Here is a 20898-nt window from a genome sequence, read left to right as displayed (position 1 = left end):
TGGCTACCGCGCAGGAGCGGCGGCCATTTTGGCTCGATTTCCGGCGCGATCACAGCTCCCGGCACTGGACTCTGGAAAGGTAAGTATTAAAATGGGTGCCCATGTGCACCGCACCCATTATAGAAACGCCAATGACTTCATTCCTCCCTTCTCTGTATTTATACTCCTATAGCCATCATATATGTTCTAATAAGGGATCACTACACTGTCAATTGCTTTGATAAAAGTATTGTTGACTAGTTGATGTGGGCATAACTTTCTTCTTTCTTTATACTAGTTTACTTTTTATAAATGTCTCCCACTTATTTCTGTGAATTAGTGGCTCATACAGTAGTTTCATGTCGATATTTCGATGGAGGAAATATGGATTAAAAGACACCGCCATGACAAACTCCTCTTCAGCATACATGACATGTGGCTGAGAAAGGGTTAATGAAAATAAAATACCTTGTCTATCTAACACTGGTCAAACTCTCCCAAAATGATAGTTCACACTCACTATTAACTACTTACTTCTGCTACTTCTAAGATTTGGTTTTAAAACTGACACTCTTAATTACATCATCAGTTGCAATTCCATTCCAAATCTAATTTAAATCAGTCTTGTAAAGACCACAATTATTTGTCTTAAATGTAACATTATAACAACCTACTATAGAATCACTGACACATACTCATTTGCGAACTACTGGAACAGGATAGATAGATAATAGATAGATAGATAGATAGATAGATAGATAGATAGATAGATAGATAGATAGAATTATAACAGAATGAGATACAGAAACACAATTGCAAATAGTTCTCTTAAAACAATCAAGAAAAAAAGATAAATTGAAAACGCACACTCACAGTACTTTTCATGTAACGTGTACAGTATGTGGAGGAAGGCTAGAAAATGGACAATACCACAGTAGCAAACCTACAAGACCTAATCATTTGTAAAATTATTTCCATGTTTTTTCACAGTCTCTTTTGCCCACCCCACTCCCTTTCCTCTACCCCTTCTTTAAACAACTATGTGCAAGGGGTATTAGTGTAGTTGAAAAGAATACATTTTTGTGCCTATTTATGGATATGTTCATCCAGAAACAAAAATGTCCTCAGTATTTATAATACAAATATTTTCATTTACTTATGTGCTTGTTTCATACCTTGAAAGTTATCCTTTTTAACTAAGTGAATTTGACTGATTTAAACGATTAATGTGAAAGGTGGAGAAACACCCTGGATACAAAGGCTCAAGACACTGCTCGGAGATGTACTTAGTTTTACGTGTACAACCTGCATTGCTCCTGTTAATATGTTTTACATCCGCAAGCTTTGGCCAGTCATTCCCCACATTGATCCTGATTTCAGGAGGTGACTTTGAAATAGCCCTGCGCTTCAATTGTGGTGTTGTCTCACTTGGTCTTCCTATTCGATGTTGCTCCATAGAGTCAGCATTGATAAATGCTCAAGCATTAAATCATGACATTCGATACAGGCTGCAGCCATACACACAAGTCACATCAAGAAAGTGAAAGAATGGGTTCAGTATGAATGGCCGCCGAACGGGATGCCGGTGGTCACAATACCGACGCCAGCCTCTTGATCTGTGAAATCCTGACAGGGGTGAGCTAAGTATGTTCTCCCCTAACCACTAAGCCTCTCTTCCCGCAGCTTGACCCTAACCTCCGCCCTTAGTGCCTAACCCTAACCTCCTCCTGGTGGTGCCTGAATATAAAACCCCTCCCCACAGCCCCCGCCTGCATCCTAACCCTAACCCTCCCTGGGTGGCGACTAAACCTAACCTCCTTCCCGCCTAACCCGCCCGCTATACTTACGGTGCCTAATTCAGACCTGATCGTAGCAGCAAATTTGTTAGCAGATGGACAAAACCATGTGCACTGCAGGTGTGGGAGATATAACATGTGCAGAGAGAGTTAGATTTGGGTGGGTTATATTGTTTCTGTGCAGGGTAAATACTGGCTGCTTGATATTTACACCTGAAATTTAGATTTCTGTTTTAACATACCCCACCCAAATCTAACTCTCTCTGCACGTTATATCCGCCCCCCCCCCCCCCCCCCCCCCTGCATTGCACATGGTTTTGCCCATCTGCTTACAAATTTCCTGCTATGATGAGGTCTGAATTAGACACACAACCGGGATGCCAGCTGTTGGGATTCTGGCAACAGTCTCCTGACCCTGTCAGGATTCCGGTGTCTGCATTTTGATGGGTGTCAGGATTTCGGCATCGGTATTCTAACTGCTAGGATCCTGACAGCCGGCATTTTAACCGCATCCCGAAAGAACACCTGAATGTTCCATCTCTTGTTTTTGCATCTGTGTGGGTACATTGCCATACACTGATCCATTAAATCCACTCCCCCCCATGTGTCTGTTATACTACTCTGTACTTAACCCTGTTACTAGATGCTTTTTATGTCTGGAAAAAATGAGAACAATACTAATAAAGTGTCTACCACTACTACCACAGCTGCTACTAATGATAATAATTTGAAATAATTAGCAATTTAAAAAGCTAAATTAACATAGAATTATACATATAATATATTATGGCCACCAGCTCCTAGTTGTACGCTGATCACTCACTTGCTACTTACATCTAAGCTGTATTATGTTTTGAGAACTGTGGCGCTTTTTGTTACCTGTACTCTATTTTTGTTTTTTATTTACTGTAATATTAAGTTTTGTCTCCCTGTGCTGTCCTTTGTATGGCGCTGCAAAACACTTGTGGTGCATTATAAATAAAATGTAATAATAATAATATGCTATCAGCTGTCAAAACTGGAATATATGGCTATTATGTGAGGAAATTTTTTAGGTTAGGATAAGCCTGCATTCCAGGATAAGCCTTGCACACAGTATGGAGTTTTGTATTGCATGATGTCCACTAAAGTGGACATATGATTGTTCATCAAGGATGGGATGTATTAAAATACATCACCGCCCCTTGCCGCCCACCGCAGCAATGCGGTATATACTAACATATGCAATTAACATCGCAATGCAATGACAGAGGCCCCCCGTGATACCTGTCAGAAGGTATGCAGTGGAGTCTCCGTCACCTCCCTGGGGTCTCTGTCACCTCCCAGCAGTCAGTCCCAGGCTCCTCCTCCCTGCAATCGGAAGGACCTCCGGCTGTGTTGTTGGGGGAGGAGGAGTTTGGGTTCTGGGACCAGGGCTGCCTACACACAGGTATGCTGGGGGGTGGGGGGAGGTGTGAGCGGCATGAGGCGCTGGGATGCGGCAGCTGCTGGAAAGATGCCCATAGACTTCTATAGGGTATTGCCATCAAAAGACGGCGATACCCCCGGCGTCGAAAACCCAGCGGCCAGGGGTTAGAACATATGAAAATGCAGTAAAACACCGAAAACATGGGTTTTACCACATTTTTCCTTTAGTACATCCTGCCCCAACTATGAAAAAATTACCTTGGGTGTTTGATCGAAACATTCACCATATTATGCCCTAAACGTTACTTTCCTTGGATTTTTTGGTTTTTAACTGTTCTACTGTCTTTGAATTAAAGTATTTTACATTAACCCCTGAAGTGCTCAGTGCTGGTGAACTTTTCTCAGCCATTTTATTTTGCCACTAGGTGGCATCTCTTCTAAATTTGGTAGAGGTCCAAAGAAGAGGACACCATGTAATAGTGATGTCAAAAGACAGTTCTATAGGTGATAAAGGGGTCTGTTTTTATGTCATTGGGGTATATTTTTAAGTCCACTTTATTTTTCTCCAAGACTACATAGACCCCCAATGACTTATAAACAGCTGTCCACTGTATTGACCTCTGTTTGAAAGGGTTAAGTTATGGATTTCTTATGAAGACATGTAATTTCTTTTATGTTCTCAACAAATGCCATCTTTCATATACTGTAGCTCATCTCACTGATTATAAATACAGGCATGTGCACAGGTCTTTTTATACAAGCATTATGTAAAGCATTGTTTTCATGTCAATGATTTTCCTATAAAATATATATTGTCCTGGGAAGGACTACAACAAGTGTCCTTTGTATTCACAGCATCTGGGCTATGACATAAACCATAAGTGGCATGTTGATCTTACCTTGTGTTTGGGAGACACCAGGCCTCTACGAATATTAACAACCCATCTATGTGACAAGACACAGATACTTTTGAAGTAGCATCAAAATATATTCACCACTGGTTTTATTTACACACAGAGACTGCACTGGTATTGATATCTTTATACGTAATCACATTCATATATTATTTCCTAACTCCTGATTGTGCCTTAATCATTCCGGCACAATCCCTACTGTGGGACAACTGGACAGTAGCGAATTGTCTTGGAAAGTACTTTTATTTTTAATGCATTTCGTATGGTTTAAAGATATGTGTACACCATTCATACACACTGCAATCTTACTTTAGCGCGTAGCAATCCAATAGCACGTGTTGGTTTTTATAAATAACTTGGGTAACCCAGATCAGTGTGAATAATTTACCTAGATTCAGTTTCTTACGCTAAACTCTCAGTGACCTTGGCAATATTACAGGAACATTGGGGAATAATATTTTTACAAGGATAAACCGCTCTTTAATAATTTACTTAGTGTGTAGGGCACAAACAAGGCCTCTTTTTCACCATGGATATCAAATTGTCTGTTCCATTAAAGAGAGTTTTTTTGATGGCACTGCATAAAAGACACTCTTTCAGATTAGCTCCAAACACCTCTGTTTATGCAAGAATCCTAGGAAATACATGAACTTTTCCTAGGGAGCATTTAGCATTCCTTATAGTCTTCTGATTTCATAAATTAGCTTTTGCATGTTTGAAGAGGATTTCCCCTATGCCTCTGAAATATTTTGCATGTGTTTATATTTTTTACTATATTTAGCTCCTTGCCATACAAACTTTAAAGATCAGGACTCGGCCCAGCATGTGTTACATATATTATGGGTTATTTATTCTGCAAAATGCCACTTTGAACAAACATGACATTTGATTGATGAAGCATACAAAAAAAATATACACTTCCTCATAACTAAGTTAAATAAACCAACATGCTCTAATATTGTGGTTGCGCACAAGGCTCAGAGAAAAGTAATTAAGTGCTTGTAATAAAATATTTTGTGCTCTAGGAGAAATAGTCCTAAAAAAGATCCCAAATGCAGCTCAAAGTGATCAGACAGAGGAACGTGTCCTCTAATAAATTAGATGCTTCTTTATTCTTCTGTCGCCCCACAGATACTTATGTGTTCATCTAGTAACTCTTAGGATTATATTAATCATTTGTTGACTACCTCTTGGAATATTTAAAGGATAAATAATAAAATATTTTGGGATGAGTACAGTACATTAAGATACATGGAAAAAAATGTACAGTTTTACATTGTTTACTAAAGGCAAACTGCACTTCATTACTTACTGCTGAGATCCAAATTTGTGCACATGTAAAGAATATAAAGAATACAAATTATGCAAAGCATCAAGTGGCAATTTGCAAAACTATCAAACTGCCAGGAGAAAGCGGTATCATTAGAAGTAGAGTACAGATAAGCCACCTTGCTTAAATTAGAAGTTGCTAGAGTTACAGTATCTAGCCCAGTGGTTCCCAAACTGTGTGCAGTGGCTCCCTGGGGTGCCTCGGGACACTTGCAGGGGTGCCTTGGATTGGTGGTCCAGGACCAATTCAAATTATTTATGGTCAATATAATAGGCAAAACTAGTGCTAGTAGCTGTCAGTCATAAACTATGTGGACAAACAGAAGCAAATCTTGTCCCTCACCACACAACTGACCCTAAGGATGACATATAAACGTGATCTACTCAATGTAATATTTCTTTCTAAATTTCTCAATAAGAAATTTTTGGCCTAGGGGTGCCGTGAAAAAAATTCTGATACTCTAGGGCGCCGTGATTCAAAAAAGTTTGGAAACCACTGATCTAGCCTATTACACTAGAAAGAACGAATATGGAGTCAATATTCATTTGTTAATTATGGGGGCAATAATTATTTAAATAATATATAATTATTTATTAAGTAATAATACTTTAGAATTTTAATAAGGAGCCAATTTGAAGATTTTTATAATTTTGATTATTATTATTTTTTATGAAGGCAGTATGACTATTGTACTTATTAATTGATCAATGGGCAGTAAGAATTTATGATGGTGGTAACACTTTCCATTTCAAGATTTGAGTACTATTTATAGTACACATTTTTGGCACTACAAGTGCCAGCATTCACAAGCTAGACTTGAAAGTTTTCCTGGGTTTTTAGCATCATCCACTACTTATCTACTACTTGCTGCACTGCAAATTAACATATAATTTCTAAAGAAGTAAGTGCATTTGTGGTATTGTATTTTTTATGATGCATGCTTATCTACGTCAGACACCAACTCCAGAAGCTCCAGAATGCAGTCGTCTCTGACTAAACTCCATCACATGTTCTACATAACCGGCAATAAGACAGAAGACTTCTTGCCAGGAAACTACAAGGCCAGAGAGCCCACCATAGAATCAAACACCTTTTGAACCACCAACGCCAGAAACGCCTTAATCCCCTAGACATAGCTAATTTTTTTTCTTCTTACTATACCCAGCTATATGATTTATATTCTGATAGCTCTGCTCCCAAGCCGTCTTCTGGCAGTATAATTTCTTTTCTTTCTGTCCTGCATGTGCCCTCTTTAGATCAGAGTAGTATGGCTTCCTTACATGTTCCCTGGACTTTAAATTAAGTCACTTACACAATGGCCCCAATCATGACTATTATTCTACTTTTTATGGGGACCTGGCTCCTACTTTATTGACCTGTTTGAAGCAGCTTCAACATGTGGAACCTTTCCCTCAGAAATGCAGGAAGGCAACATAGTTATAACACACTAACCAGATAAAGATACTTCCAAATTCAGGAACTACAGAACTATAGCACTCTTAAATACTCTTAAATACTGTCATGCAAATTAATTGCAAACTGCTAGACTCTTTCATTCTTCCTCGGGTACTGAATATTATTGAATTTGACATGAATTCCCAAAAAATAAATTCTACTGCTTTCCCTCGAAGCTGAAACACTTCTGATAAGCTCCAAGTCTTGGTCTCTTGGTTTTCAGGGAGAAATATCAAACTCCATTTTAGTTATTTACAGTGATCCATCTGCTAAGATTTTCAGCAATGTTTTTTTTCAGTCTAATACTTTCCATATAACTAACGAAACCAGATGAGTCTGTCCTCTCTCCCTTTTGATCTTTGTATTTGCTATATGGTCCCTTGGCTGATAAGTCTGACTTTTGCAGAAATATCCAGGCCTCCACATTATTTTAGATCTGTTCAGTTATTACAAGTAGAATTCTAATAAATTGGAAGCTTTGTCTTTGAATATCCCTAGTGATGCTCTCTCTAATCTTCAGAAAAGGTTTAACTATGTTTGGAAAAATATCTCTGCGACTAAAGGGGGGTACACACGGAGCGATAATCTAAGCAATCTGACTAGATTGCTTAGATTTTCAGCAAGATCGCCCCGTGTGTAGCCCTAACAGCGATAGCGATGTGCAGCACCGCACATCGCTATCGCTGGTGCTAGATTGGCCTGCATGCAGGCCAATCTAGCGGGTTGCTCACTTCACCCACTGGGTGAAATGAGTGGCCCCCCGTCTCCCCCGCACGCTCAGCACAGATCGCGCTGTGCTGAGCGGCGGGAGAGATGTGTGCGGGGCGGTTCGCTCAGCACACATCTCTCCCGCATCGGCCCGTCTATATGGGCCTTTACTGAGGCATCCAAATCCCATCCTTAATTAAAAACATTTTTTTTTTTACTTTTTAGTGAATATAAGTCGGATATAAAAAAATGATGGAGGCAGAAATAAATCACAAACAGACCCCGATACTTCAAATTGTAAATTAAAGAGAAATAAGCATAACAAACAGCAAATACAGTTCACAACATAAAGGGAAATAAGGGGGGGGGGGCTCCTCAAATGATGGAAGAAAAGGGACACGGATAGGTCAGGGGGAAGAAGTATGACCAATACAGGAGGAAAAATCTGTAGAAAGAGGCTTTCATTAAAAAGATTTTTTAAGTCAATACTACCCACTAATTGCAAATGTTATTGGTGTATCAAACACCTGGGTCAGCTATGAGGTTTCCTGGTTGGGTCATTTGGCAGCTTTTAACACATATAAACATATGACCCAGTCTAAGACATATGGGGGCCTTCTTACTAATTTGTATTACTGTATATCAACATGCATGTATCCTCTATCAGTTATCTGATTTGTTTCTCCTCCCCTTCTGTTCTGTCCCTTTGGCTGTGATTGGTGCCCTCCAGATCTGTGATTCCTAGATCCTACCCTGTGATGATTTGGAAGTCCACACCAAAACTCTCCCTTATGGCACTTTGTTGACTTATACCTAATGTAAACCTTTCACAGTGGCACCTGCGAGGGCTTACTGCTGTTTTGGTTATAGTCTCTGCACAATCCATTTTACCTTTTGCCCAGCTTCAGAGTCAGTTGGGATTACCCTTGTCTGAATACTATAATTATCTCCAGATTGTTCACTGGTTGCAGGTGATAAATGAAAACTACAGTGCCCTCCGCCTGCCACCATTCTGAATAACTAGGTATCTATAGGTGCAATTACCATTTATCCTAAATTGGTTGATAAAACAAATGTACAGGGACATTGAGGGCAGGATCTCCATCATATCTTTACATGTAACCATTAGGATTGTTTATACCATACTTCTTTCCTTGTCCTGAAATGCACAAAACCATGCAGCGATACACATTATACTCTACCAAGAAAAAAATATTTGATGCCTTTTGACAGCAGGGGCATAACTATATTGCTGTGGGCCCCATAGCAACATTTGTAAAACCCCCCTCTCAGGGCACTGAGTTCTCACCTCTACCTTTGTCAGGCAGGTGGTCCATCTTTGGGGCAGTCAAGAGGGGGCTGCCCAGGGAGGTCCATCTCTGATGGTGAGAGGAGTGGTGTGCCCAGCATGGCCCATGGTTTGCAGACACTCTCAGCAGGCCAGGCATGCTGCAGCATTATTGGGTGAAGGGGCCCAGTGGTGAGACAAGCCCTGGGAAGACTGGTTGGGCACCGTAGCAACCACACTGCCTGCACCTATGATAGCTATGCCTATGATCTGGCTGGGTGATCATATCATACAACCTATTAAGAACCTAGCAATCTGGTGGACCATTATGCAATAGATAGCATCTATCCTTGTGTTTCAATGCCTATTTCCCTATAGATTGTAAGCTTGCGAGCAGGGCCTTCCTACCTCTGTCTGTCTGTTTTTACCCAGTTTTGTTCTATTACTGTTGTTCTAATTGTAAAGCGCAACGAAATATGCTGCGCTATATAAGAAACTGTTAATAAATAAAGTATGGCAACTGTAATCTTTCTTCATTTTAATGACTAGTTTAATAGGTAGGTACACAATTTAAGCAGTATACTAGGAGATATGGAAAAGTTGATATTAATGAGAGGTTTCCAAGTTTTTTTGTAGATTACACTCTTTTAAAGGCAAATGATTTTGATTACCACCAAAAACTGGAATAGTCATTCTAAGCCAGTGTTTCGCTCCTCAAGACACACTAACAGTCCAGGTTTTCAGGCTACCCATGCTTCAGCACAGAAATAAACAAACAACTGAGGTACTAATTAAGTGACCACCTGTGCTCAATCATAGCTATCACTAAAGCCTGGATTGTGCTTTGAGGACTGAGATTGGCAACCAATGCTCTAAGAATATGAGTAAATGTAGCAAGAGTTTTATAAGAAGATCATCTGCTTATTGCAAGGTGTGTACACACATGTGCAAAATAAAACTGATGCAACAGCCCTTCTCCCCTCCCAATGAGTTAGCTGATTACAGGAGACTCCAATAAAACTCTTAATTTTTTATGAATCAGGAGATGGTTGCGAAGAATACAGTAGGACAGGAAAGGAACATAACTAGTTAGAATACTTTAGCACTCCATATTATTGTTCATTTACTTAATAGAGCAGACAGGGCTGCCAAGAGATGCATCAGGCCCCGCTCTGCTGGTGACGGAGATGTGTGCCAGAGGTCTAAGTCTCGTCATGTGGCCTTTGTAGAAGATGGCTGTTGAGAGGGCATGGCTGCACCATGCTGATGATGTCTCCCAGGGGTGTAACTAGACCTTTGTGGGCCACATAGCAAGATTTTGAAAGGGGCCCCTTGCACTACGCCAAAGCAACAGGGAGCAAGGGATGGGGTTTGACATGATATGGGTCAGAACAGCAGTGCGGGGACGGGGCCTGACAGTGAATGGCGTTACCAGGCAGGGTGGTCCTGAGGTGTCAGGTATACCAATATAACTCGCTGGGATGGGGCATGACTACAAAGTAGTGACCCCAATTCAAATGACACCATTGGGTGTAGTACAGTAGTGCTTCTTATTCACGTTGCATCACACAGTAGGGCCGCTTATTTAAGTTACGCCACAAATTAGAGCCCATTCATGTTGTCATGCAGTAGTAGTGCCCCTTACACCATGTTATGCCACGCAGTAGCAGTGCTCATTATACCACATTATGCCCCATGCAGTAATGACCATTGCACAACATTACGCCTAGGGAGGCCAATCCCGGGATCGGAATCGGCGGGATCCCGGGATTTGGGCCCAAAAATGCCGGGATTTGAATCCCGGGATTGGAGCATCCAATCCCGGGATTCACAGGATTACACTGCGCATGTGCGGAAGGTAGGGTGTGTAAGTAATACTACTTACAATTAGGCGGGCGGCAGCCATAGACAAACGCTGAAAGCGGCAGCACTTCAAATGTGGCACCGGCCACCAGCCAATCAGAGCTGGCGGACCGGCAGCCAATCAGGGAAGCTGCCGCAGCAGCGGCAGCCAATCAGGAGCGACTGCTGCGGCTGCTTCCCTGATTGGCTGCCGGTCCGCCAGCTCTGGTTGGCTGGCGGCCGGCGCTTCATTTGAAATGCCGCCGCGTTCAGTGTGTCCATGGCTGCCCCCCACCTAATAGTAAGTGATATTACTTACACCCACCCTACCTCCGTGCAGTGCTAACAGCCTCCCTCCCGCGCCGCTACCAACCCTCCCCGCTACCTACACCCTCCCTCACGGCTATCTACATCCTCCCGCCCAGCTACCTACACCCTCCCACCCAGCTACCTACACCCTCCCTCCCTTCCGCGCCGCTACCTACACCCTCCCGCACCGCTACCTACCCTCCAGCGTTGCTCCCTACACCCTTCTTAACTGATCCCTACTACAATCCCGGGATCCCGGGAATCCCGGGATTGAGCGTTTTTCAATCCCGAATCCCGGAATTGAAAAAACGGCCCGGGATTGGCCTCCCTAATTACGCCCCACACAGTAATGCCCATTGCACCACATTATGCCCCACACAGTAATGCTCATTGCACCACACCATATGCCCAACACAGTAATGCCCATTACTGCTGCACAAGTATTATAACGAACATCAGAGTCTGATCCACATGTATCAAAATAACCGGACACCAGAGTCCCCTCCACATGTATAATAATATCAACAAAAGTCTGCTCTGCCTGTGCTATAATTAAAAGACACTGCTGTTTGGCTGCACATATGTTACAGTTACATTACCCCACACTCTGCTCCATCTGTATAGTAAATGCCATCAGTACTTGCTGCTGCTGCCAGTCATGTCCCATACCCACTAATCCCCACCCTTCATCTTTCAGATGTTAACAGGGACTTCTGTTCCTTGCGTTCCAAAGCAGAAAGGCTACAACAATATGGCCAGCACCAAGTGTACAGTCAGTGTGGCACCTGAGGACAGGGAGTGATTGAGTGTAGGGGATGACAGTGGCAAGATTGGGTGCAGGGGAGTGGCAGGCAGCTAATGAAAGTGACTGGGTGCAGGGGAGCTGCGGGCCCCATAGGCATCCCTGGCCCTGTAGCAGCCGCATCCCCTTCACCTATGGTAGTTACGCCACTGTTGTCTACCTTGCAGCCTGCAGAGAGGTGATTTATCATTTACATAAATTATGTATATAAAATAATAATTGTATATTATACTGGATTCCAGTATAATTTCACTGTAATAAATACCTTAATTCATATATACAGTATATATATAGATTTTTTTTTACCAAGCATTTATGGGGTTGATAAATCCTTGGAAAGCGGCACAAATATCTCAACACATCTGTAATCCCTCCACCGTTACAGCCAAAAGACCCCAATCCCCCTGGTATATATCCTGTTTTGTTTGGACATTTGGTAATAACATTTGTGCAGCTCTCATTGGAAGTGACTGTCCTTTGGATCCACATTGCAGAGCTGTGATATATGGATTTATTTACAACGTTTGAGGTCTGATTTGTGTTTCATTTCTGCAGATAAATGCTTTTCCGTCAACACATGTGGTATAAATATCAACAGTAATTCTGCTCCAAATAGCTTTTGGATAAGTTTTACAGCATTCACAAAGTCTTCTTTTTATGTTAAAAACAAAAAAAACAAAAACCAGGATTCAGAAACTGACAACTAATATCAAAGAACATAAAATCTGACATCTAAAAAAATGTATCTTAATTACAGGATGTATCGTCCCATATATATATATATATATACACACACACACTGTAAATTAGGAAGTATTCCTAATCTGTTCATGTGCTGCCGCCTACTGGTAGAGAAGAGGAAAACTGGACACACCAGAATTTATGAATTGAAAGAACTCCTACCTTTTGTCGTTTATTCCTGATACTACACCTGTGGCCTTGAAAATAATTAATTCAATCAGTTCACTAGGAATTAGTGACATCACTGAGGCATGAAGCTTACCACATGGCTGCCTCATCTGTGTGTCAAGGCTTCTCATGCTTTCTGTATCATATGCAACTTTATGATGTTGCATATTAGCCAGATACCACATATTTTGAGAACATTTATCCCAAGTACTCCATACAAGCAGGGTGTTTTTTTTTTGTGTGTCTTTAATTACTGCTGCTGTACTGGTTTCGGGGCCCGGCAGTGTACTTACTGGTATGGGGGACAAATGCGAAACCGCACTGTATAAGCACAATCAGTGCGCATCCATCAGCTGCGCTCCACCGGCACCGCTACTGCAGGTGCAGCCGCACTTCCGGATTCTGAATGAAGAAATTAAATGAAGAAAAAAAAGTTTTTTTTAGAGGGTGCAGTGGGATTGCCTTTGGGGCACCCCAAGCCGCCGGGCCCCCTAGCAGCTGCATCCCCTGCTGCCTCTATAGTTACGCCACTGAGACCCGTAACACAATTAGGAAAGTCATAAAGACAATTTTCAGATATAAGACCCTTAAGAACAGAGCACAGGACATACACCTTTTCAAGAACAGATAAACACATATCTGGGCAATAAAATATATAACATCTTGGTTAATAGTGGACTACATGAAATAATATGAGCACAATTCTCTCTGTTACACCTGTATAAAACATCTTAAAACTGAAACATGTTAAAATTTGATAGCTGCTCTGCCCTACATCAATGTGGCAGGGATGGGCTGAAGGTAGTGCAGACTCCTAGGTGTCAGGTCCTGAGTTATTGATCAAATAATGGAGCAGATGTATTAACCTGGAGAAGGCATAAGGAAGTGATAAACCAGTGATATGTGCAAGGTGAAAAACGCACCAGCCAATCAGATCCTAACTGTTAATTTACATATTGGAGCTGATTGGCTAGTGTCTTTATAACCTTGCACATATCACTGGTTTATCACTTTCTTATGCCTTTTCCAGGTTAATACATCTGCCCCAGTGTTCATTACAGATTGAAGGATGTGTGCACTGGTATCTGTAAAGGGAATTAGATGAGCTTTGCTATTTAAGCTGTTACTCTTGGGTCATCCACTACAGGCTCTGTTGTGTGTCCTTACATAGCATGTACAAAGAAAATAAAAAAATGTTATAGTGTCAGGGTTATTCTTGCAAAATGCTGATTAGTTTCAAATATTCTACATGGAAAAAGTAATATAGGTGACAAGTAGTCTTTTTTGCGCACTAAACATAACTATTTTTACTTTGTGTGGTAAGAGCCCACTCAGGCGTCAAGGGAACTGTTTTATGATTACAGTATATCTATTAAATTAGACATTAATATACAGGAATAATTCTCATATTGTGAAATAGTATTATATTATACCACATTGTTATAACTGTATCTATTAGCGCCTCAACTGTTGTTCAATGTTTTCTCCATTAGGTTTCCCTAATCCCAAACTAACATGGCTGAAGAAAGACTACCCCATGCCAAACAATTCATTTGTGCTTTCAAATGGATCTCTTCTGCTGACAAACATCACAGCTGAGGATGAAGGGATGTACACTTGCATTGCAACAAACGCTCTTGGAAAAACAGTAGCAATGTCTGTTGTGCAACTATCTGGTTAGTATCAGAATGTGCAGCTGCATTCTTTTGTTATGAGCTAGCGTGCCGTGAGGTTTTATAATCCGATCAGTTTTTATGGCATTCCTGAGAAATAATATACCAAAAAGTTGTGCCTGTTTTCTAAATACCTCATTTTAATATAAAAAGGGACAGTTTTGGATTATTTTCTGCATTATAAAATGTAGTTGAGCATGTGGTCGGTGCATGACGTTATTCTGAGGTCTGTCTTCCAGATCATTATGCTGGTGTTGTACTAGATTTTACACATGTAAACTCATGAAATTCTAACCAATCCTTTTAAAGTTTGAGAAATGTTTTCAGATTAGATTATTATGCACAATTGTTGGCATAAATTATCTTTATAAAGTGCTAGATTTTTCCAGAGCTTGATTATTTTTTTTTAGTATCCTGCAAGGTAATTGTGACTATGGTTGCTTCCCCCACTGACATCTTGTGGACAAATTTGGTATATTATTTCTGATACGTTCCGCTGGTTCAAATAACTAGTCACATATAGTATGTATTCTATATACAATTAAGGTGCATTGGGGCAGATGTATTAACCTGGATAAGGCATAAGGAAGTGATAAACCAGTGATATGTGGGAGGTGATAAAGGCACCAGCCAATCAGCTCCAATACGTAAATTAATAGTTAGAATCTGATTGGCTGGTGCCTTTATCTCCTTGCACATATCACTGGTTTATCACTTCCTTATGCCTTCTCCAGGTTAATACATCTGCCCGATTGTCACTTAGGGAATGTCCATCTATCTCCCACTGTCAGCCCCAAGACTTGTACTTTTTCCCCATTTGCCAATTGATCCATTCTATCTTAAATCGTCAGGTGCACAATGCAGACTAATGGACCTAATGAAGGCAAACATACTTACATATGATGTACACAACTTGTAGCAGATGTACATATAACTATGATGACTGACTGGACACTTTTATTGTCTTACAAGGTAACAAAGCCCATAACTATACAGAGGAACAGTCCCGAAAAGGAAAACGTCGAGTTCTGATGGCGTCTTCATTAGGAACTAGCATTGTGGGTAAACTCGGGGACCTCTTACGTATTGGTAAATCTTGTTTTATTATACAAAACAATACATTTACATGTAAATAGAGAAAAATATGTATAGAATTATTTAATTCACTACGTGTTCAATACATGAATTCAAATGGGCAGTATCCAATTAGAGGTGATCTGCTAAAATGGGAACAAAACAAACAGATATTGTAATTTTTGACCAATGGTCATTATCGTAGTATTCAATTAGAGGCCGTTTTGAGCCGCTGAAAGCGGACCAGCGATCGTGCAATAACAGATGGGATCCAGGATAAGCTCCTGATCTCATGTGTCATTGCGGCTCCAGCAGCCACTTATTGCGGATTATGCTTTGGGTGCCCGAGGCACCAAAAGCATAATACCCAATAAATGTTGGCATAGTGGCTAATTGGACAGCCCCAGGCAATACACTGACCCGCGGTCATTGACCGTGTGTAATTGGATTCCCTCCCATAGAATTCTTGTATTGAACACATTTTCAGTGATAGATTTTGTAAAGTATCTATGAATCCATGTTTTGTAACTTTTGTGCCAGCTTATCTTACATAAAATCATGGCCAGAAAAGTAACCGCACACATTTGTGCCTATGTATATTTGCATGATTCTGCCAATTATGCCTGTCTGCACCTGATAAGCGGGTCGGGTACAATCTAAAATAGGCAGAGTAAATTAAGGCCATATATTTCCCAGTTGGTTCAAAATTGTGCAAAGATGCATATGCACCCAAGAAATCCGTTTTCGCAGTGCAAGGTCAGGGTGCAATTATTGGTCCATCTGTGGCTAACTTTGCATCAGTTTTCAGATAAAATAATTATGTTATTAAAAAAAAAATATTGCTACCATATAATACAATACTGTCATATAAAAGAACAGTGAATGATGTTTTGTAAAACAATGCGGTTACATAAAAGAATACTTGTGCTGCTCTTATAGGTTGTCCTGTGCAAACGAGCCATCAGAACACAATTCACTGGTTTCTAAGGAAACAACCAATAGAAGGCATTAACAACCTAAAATACCGTGTTTTGGTGTCTGGACGAGTTCTGGAAATAAATAACTTATCTGAGCATAGTACTGGAGAATACAGATGTTGGACTTCAAGTGATTCAAGGATTGTGTCTGCCTGGGTGAATGTATCTGTAGAAGGTGAGTTTTTGTACACATTCTCTGTATAAGGATGTGATCCAGAGTTGGAGCAGAGCTCTATGATGGCTCCGCCCCTTAACCTGTGACACCATGATGTCACATCTATGGGGTGGGGCTGTTGGCTTTAGGAAGTAGAGCACTGCACTCTGGACCACTCCACAGGCTACAGGTTGCCCTTGGACACACTGGGCATCTCTGCAGCAGTGCTTCTGGTTGCTGTGTACGTTCCAGGCACCCTGCAATCCATGTGCATGTACCATGGGTCAGTGACTGTACACTCCCAGGACCCTGGGCCATGGCACTGCTCACCCACTCCTAGATACGGCCCTGATGTGATCTATCATTTGGACACCTGCTATACAGAATGTTCTGAAGTTAAATATTCTCCTAAACTGACTGAGCGTTTGACGCTAACACAGATCTGCCAAACTGGTGTAAATCTTGCAAATGAATAAATAATCTCCTGCAGCAGCGTTTTAAGAGAGGATGGGGCCTGTGTGCAAGCTCCAGGTGGGCCCCCTCCTCTCCACGGCGCTGTAGGCTCATGCGTTGTGCTGGAGTCTACTGCACATGCTCAAGTCTCCAAAAACATGGCGCCAATCATGATCCAGAAACAAATTTCAGACTACGCATGCACTGCGGCCATTTTGGTTGTGAGTTTTGCCTCAGCTGCTGAGGCTGCAGCGCCCGTCGTGGGACTCCAGATAGGTAAGTATTAAAACAACATGGGTGCAGTGTATGCGGTGTGGGCCCCCTGTACCCAGGGGCCTGTGTGCACCACACACATTGCACCCATGATAGAAACGCCAATGATCTCCTATCAGAAAGTCCCCTTATACACTCCTTCTCCCTCATCTACCAGTGTGAATAACAAGCTAAGAAAACACTTCTCAACAACACGTATCTATCCTTTATCATGGACATAGTTGTACCCAAAACCTGCATAGACCTGTTTTCTTATTTTAGCAGTAAGCTACTAATAGATTCCACCTTACATATGTTTCTTGCTTAAATATTATCAACATAATTCTAGCATATTATCGAACTCCAAAATAACTTGGAATATTTAAGAAATACATTTGAAAGAAAATGCGTAGTAAAGAAAGTAGTGGAAAACAAAGAATTAGGAACTGCTGGATGGCTTGCAGTAATGAGTCTGTGGATACAGCTGGGAGCTATCATTTGTTGATGGTTATTGCAGAAAAATCTGGCTGTTTCTACAATCACGTAAAACATAAACTCTTTCATAGCAGTGCAGTACTTCATCTTCAACAAAGTGTCAAAAAAAGGATGGAAATTCAGTAAGCTTAGAGGAGGTTTAGCGACAAAACACAAAGGCACCCCGGATTTTGAAGACATCTCCATGCACAAAATAAATTGATGACAAAATGATTTTTTAAGAATTTTGTCTTTTCCTGCAATTTAGGCTGAGGTTTCTTAAGTTTTCGAACAGATGGGAAATGTATGATCATTTGAACCGAGTAAATTGTCATATAAGGAGAATACAATACTGTACATGTAACACTATACAGGAAACGTTAACAGCCTGGTGACATCATGAGTAATGACATCAGCATTAGTGGCACAGTGGCATCTCTCCTTACTAATTCACATTATAATTTAAAAGGTATTTCTAATAATACCAGAATATACACTTGTGTACACTCTGTGCTTAGCTCCAGTAAAACAGAACACACTGTAGCAGTCCTGTCAGCAAGTGTTCCAGTGCCTGCCATCTGGGTCACCGCCATATGTGTAAAATGAAATATTGTAAGCAAATAAAAAACATGTAACGTAAATCATCCTATATAATAAAAGGTTAATGCTGCTCCTTACCTTTATGGGGGGAATTCAAGTGTTTTGCCAGCCGGCGGACACTAGAATGTGCCTGACAGAGCAATTCTAGTGTTGCTTCGTTTGGGCGCGCTGACATAACTGTTATGTTGTTCTGTAATTTTGGCGGGCTAGTATTAGCTCCTAATAATTCCCTAATATGTAATATGTTCTGCCACAGACTATAGGCTGGATTATGGTGAATGGACTTCTTGCACAGCTACGTGTGGAAATATGGGTTCTCAGTTTAGAACACAGCATTGTCTGAACTCCGAGGGACACCGTGTGAATAATTCACTGTGTGAACATCTTGGACCATTAGTGGCAAATTCTCAGCCTTGCAATATAAAAGACTGCCCAATAAGGTAACTGTTATACCCTACACTGTCAGATAACTGAACGACAGATGTATCATTTGTTATGCCATTAATGGGATATGTTATCTTTGTAGATGGACAAAAGGATCGTGGTCTGAGTGTTCAGCCTCTTGCGGCTCAGGGTTCCAGAAGAGGCAAGTGGCTTGCCAGCAGATTATGACAGATGGTGCCGTAAAAGAGCTGCCTTTACATTCCTGCGGATTCACTGAGCGCCCAGCGGCACAGAAACCATGTGCTGTCGATACCTGTATGGACTGGATTCCTCAGCCATGGGGACAGGTAAGTTGAGTTCCATCAGGGTGCAGTGATGTCACTCAGCCAATAACATTGCAGATCTCCAGAGCAATCATGCAACCGAAGATTCCCCAATCCCCATTGTACCTCACTACAAGCCACATGGATCTATATTGCTGTTTATTAATCTCTGGACCAAATGAATCTATTGCTGCTTGTTTTACTGCTAACAAACGTCCAGGCAGTGTTGTGTTTCCCCAGTGCACAGTGATTGGATATTAAATCCATCATTTTTGTGTGCCTTGCCCTAATCATAACATCCCAGTAGTTCTGCTTATTCACGCCTTGTAGAAAGTGGCAGTTATAGAATAACATATATCTGAACTTGAAGTTATGTAGACACTATGCAATTCTGGTTGTTGTGTGTGTGGAAATGTACACTATAAAAGATTTATTCTAGAAAATTTTATTTTAGTCATTTTCTGGAAGGAGCTGAACCAAAGCAAACATCACCGTGTAACAGTGTTAAACCTCTTTGGCAATGACAGTGTAATGAGTAAGAGAGCTTGGCTCCTGTCATGTATGTTTTGTTGGTGGATGATTGTGCATAATTAAAAAACACAGCCCAGGGCTTAGAGTAGAAGTGACACAGATGTGCGTAGAAACTCAAAAACAATTATTAAACTCCATAGAAACATTAGTCTTTCTGAGAGGACTACAGAATATTAATCACTGGAATAAAAATCCTGGAATAAAAATCCTTTTTGTAGCCAAATTAAGGAAAGCAGCGTTTAGCAATTCCCCTACCAGAGACTGATTAATGCATATATATATATATATATATATTTTTTATTTTTTTTTCTTAAACAGCAATGCTCTACCACTCAGAACAATTATTAAAATAATCTTTAAAATTCACAAATGTTTAATTCACCATAAAATCATTGAATTACATAAAATTGTTTCACATCCACATCAGACAGTACATAATGTGAAGAATATTCAAAATGTTTATTCCAATAGGCACTTTAGGTATGGTATGATTCCGCAGATAGATAATGTCTGTTAGTGATGTGAATGTTGAATTTGAGTTTGAATTTCAACATTCACATCACTAACAGACATCATCTGCATTTTGAATATTCCCCACATTATGTACTGTCTGATGTGGATGTGAAACAATTTTATGTAATTCAATGATTTTATGGTGAATTAAAAATACGTGAATTTTTAAGATTGTTTAATAATTGTTCTGAGTGGTAGATCATTGCTGTTTAAGAAAAATGCAATTAAACCGTATTGATTGAATTAGTTGTTCCCTCTGATTATGTATGGTATATTTGGGGTTTAAACTCTAAATATCTAACAGAGGGATCATCGAGAGGTGCAATCTCCTAGCGCAAATCCGAGCATATTTTGGACTTTTTATATACAAAGAATATGTTAGAAATATCTCCTTTGCATTATTCTAATAATTTTTATAGCCAAAACTTTGGAATAAAAAGTCTGACAGCTGAGGAAGTGCCTCACCTTCCTATCTTTTCCGCTCATCTCTGATCAAATCTCACCAAATTTCCAGGAGTGTATACAGCTGCACCTGTGTATAATGCCCAGATCTACACTTTGACTCATATATTGTGTGTAAATCTGGCTCTGGGGCCAGCTAGTGCCTTCTGAGGTCATTTAGCTCACTGCACGTCCCTGATTTTATATGTGTATATATATATATATATATATATATATACACACACACGCACACATATATAGATTATGCATCCACTGGTTTCAATGGGTGTAAACACTACGTTTCCCATAA

At 40.6% G+C, this 20898-nt stretch overlaps 1 protein-coding gene across 1 annotated transcript in view; it reads left to right on the top strand.

The window, feature by feature from the left end:
• The window catches only part of ADAMTSL3 (ADAMTS like 3), a 788444-nt gene that overhangs the window by 756431 nt on the left and 11115 nt on the right, over nt 1-20898 (top strand). Inside the window, exons 24-28 of the mRNA XM_063925941.1 lie at nt 14233-14415; nt 15385-15501; nt 16426-16638; nt 18653-18836; nt 18923-19127. Coding sequence (XP_063782011.1) covers nt 14233-14415; nt 15385-15501; nt 16426-16638; nt 18653-18836; nt 18923-19127 — 902 coding nt within the window. The remainder of the gene's footprint in view (nt 1-14232; nt 14416-15384; nt 15502-16425; nt 16639-18652; nt 18837-18922; nt 19128-20898) is intronic.

The sequence above is a fragment of the Pseudophryne corroboree genome, chromosome 6 (assembly GCF_028390025.1).
Source record: "Pseudophryne corroboree isolate aPseCor3 chromosome 6, aPseCor3.hap2, whole genome shotgun sequence".
NCBI lineage: Eukaryota > Metazoa > Chordata > Amphibia > Anura > Myobatrachidae > Pseudophryne > Pseudophryne corroboree.
This window is presented reverse-complemented; position numbering and strand designations above follow the sequence as displayed.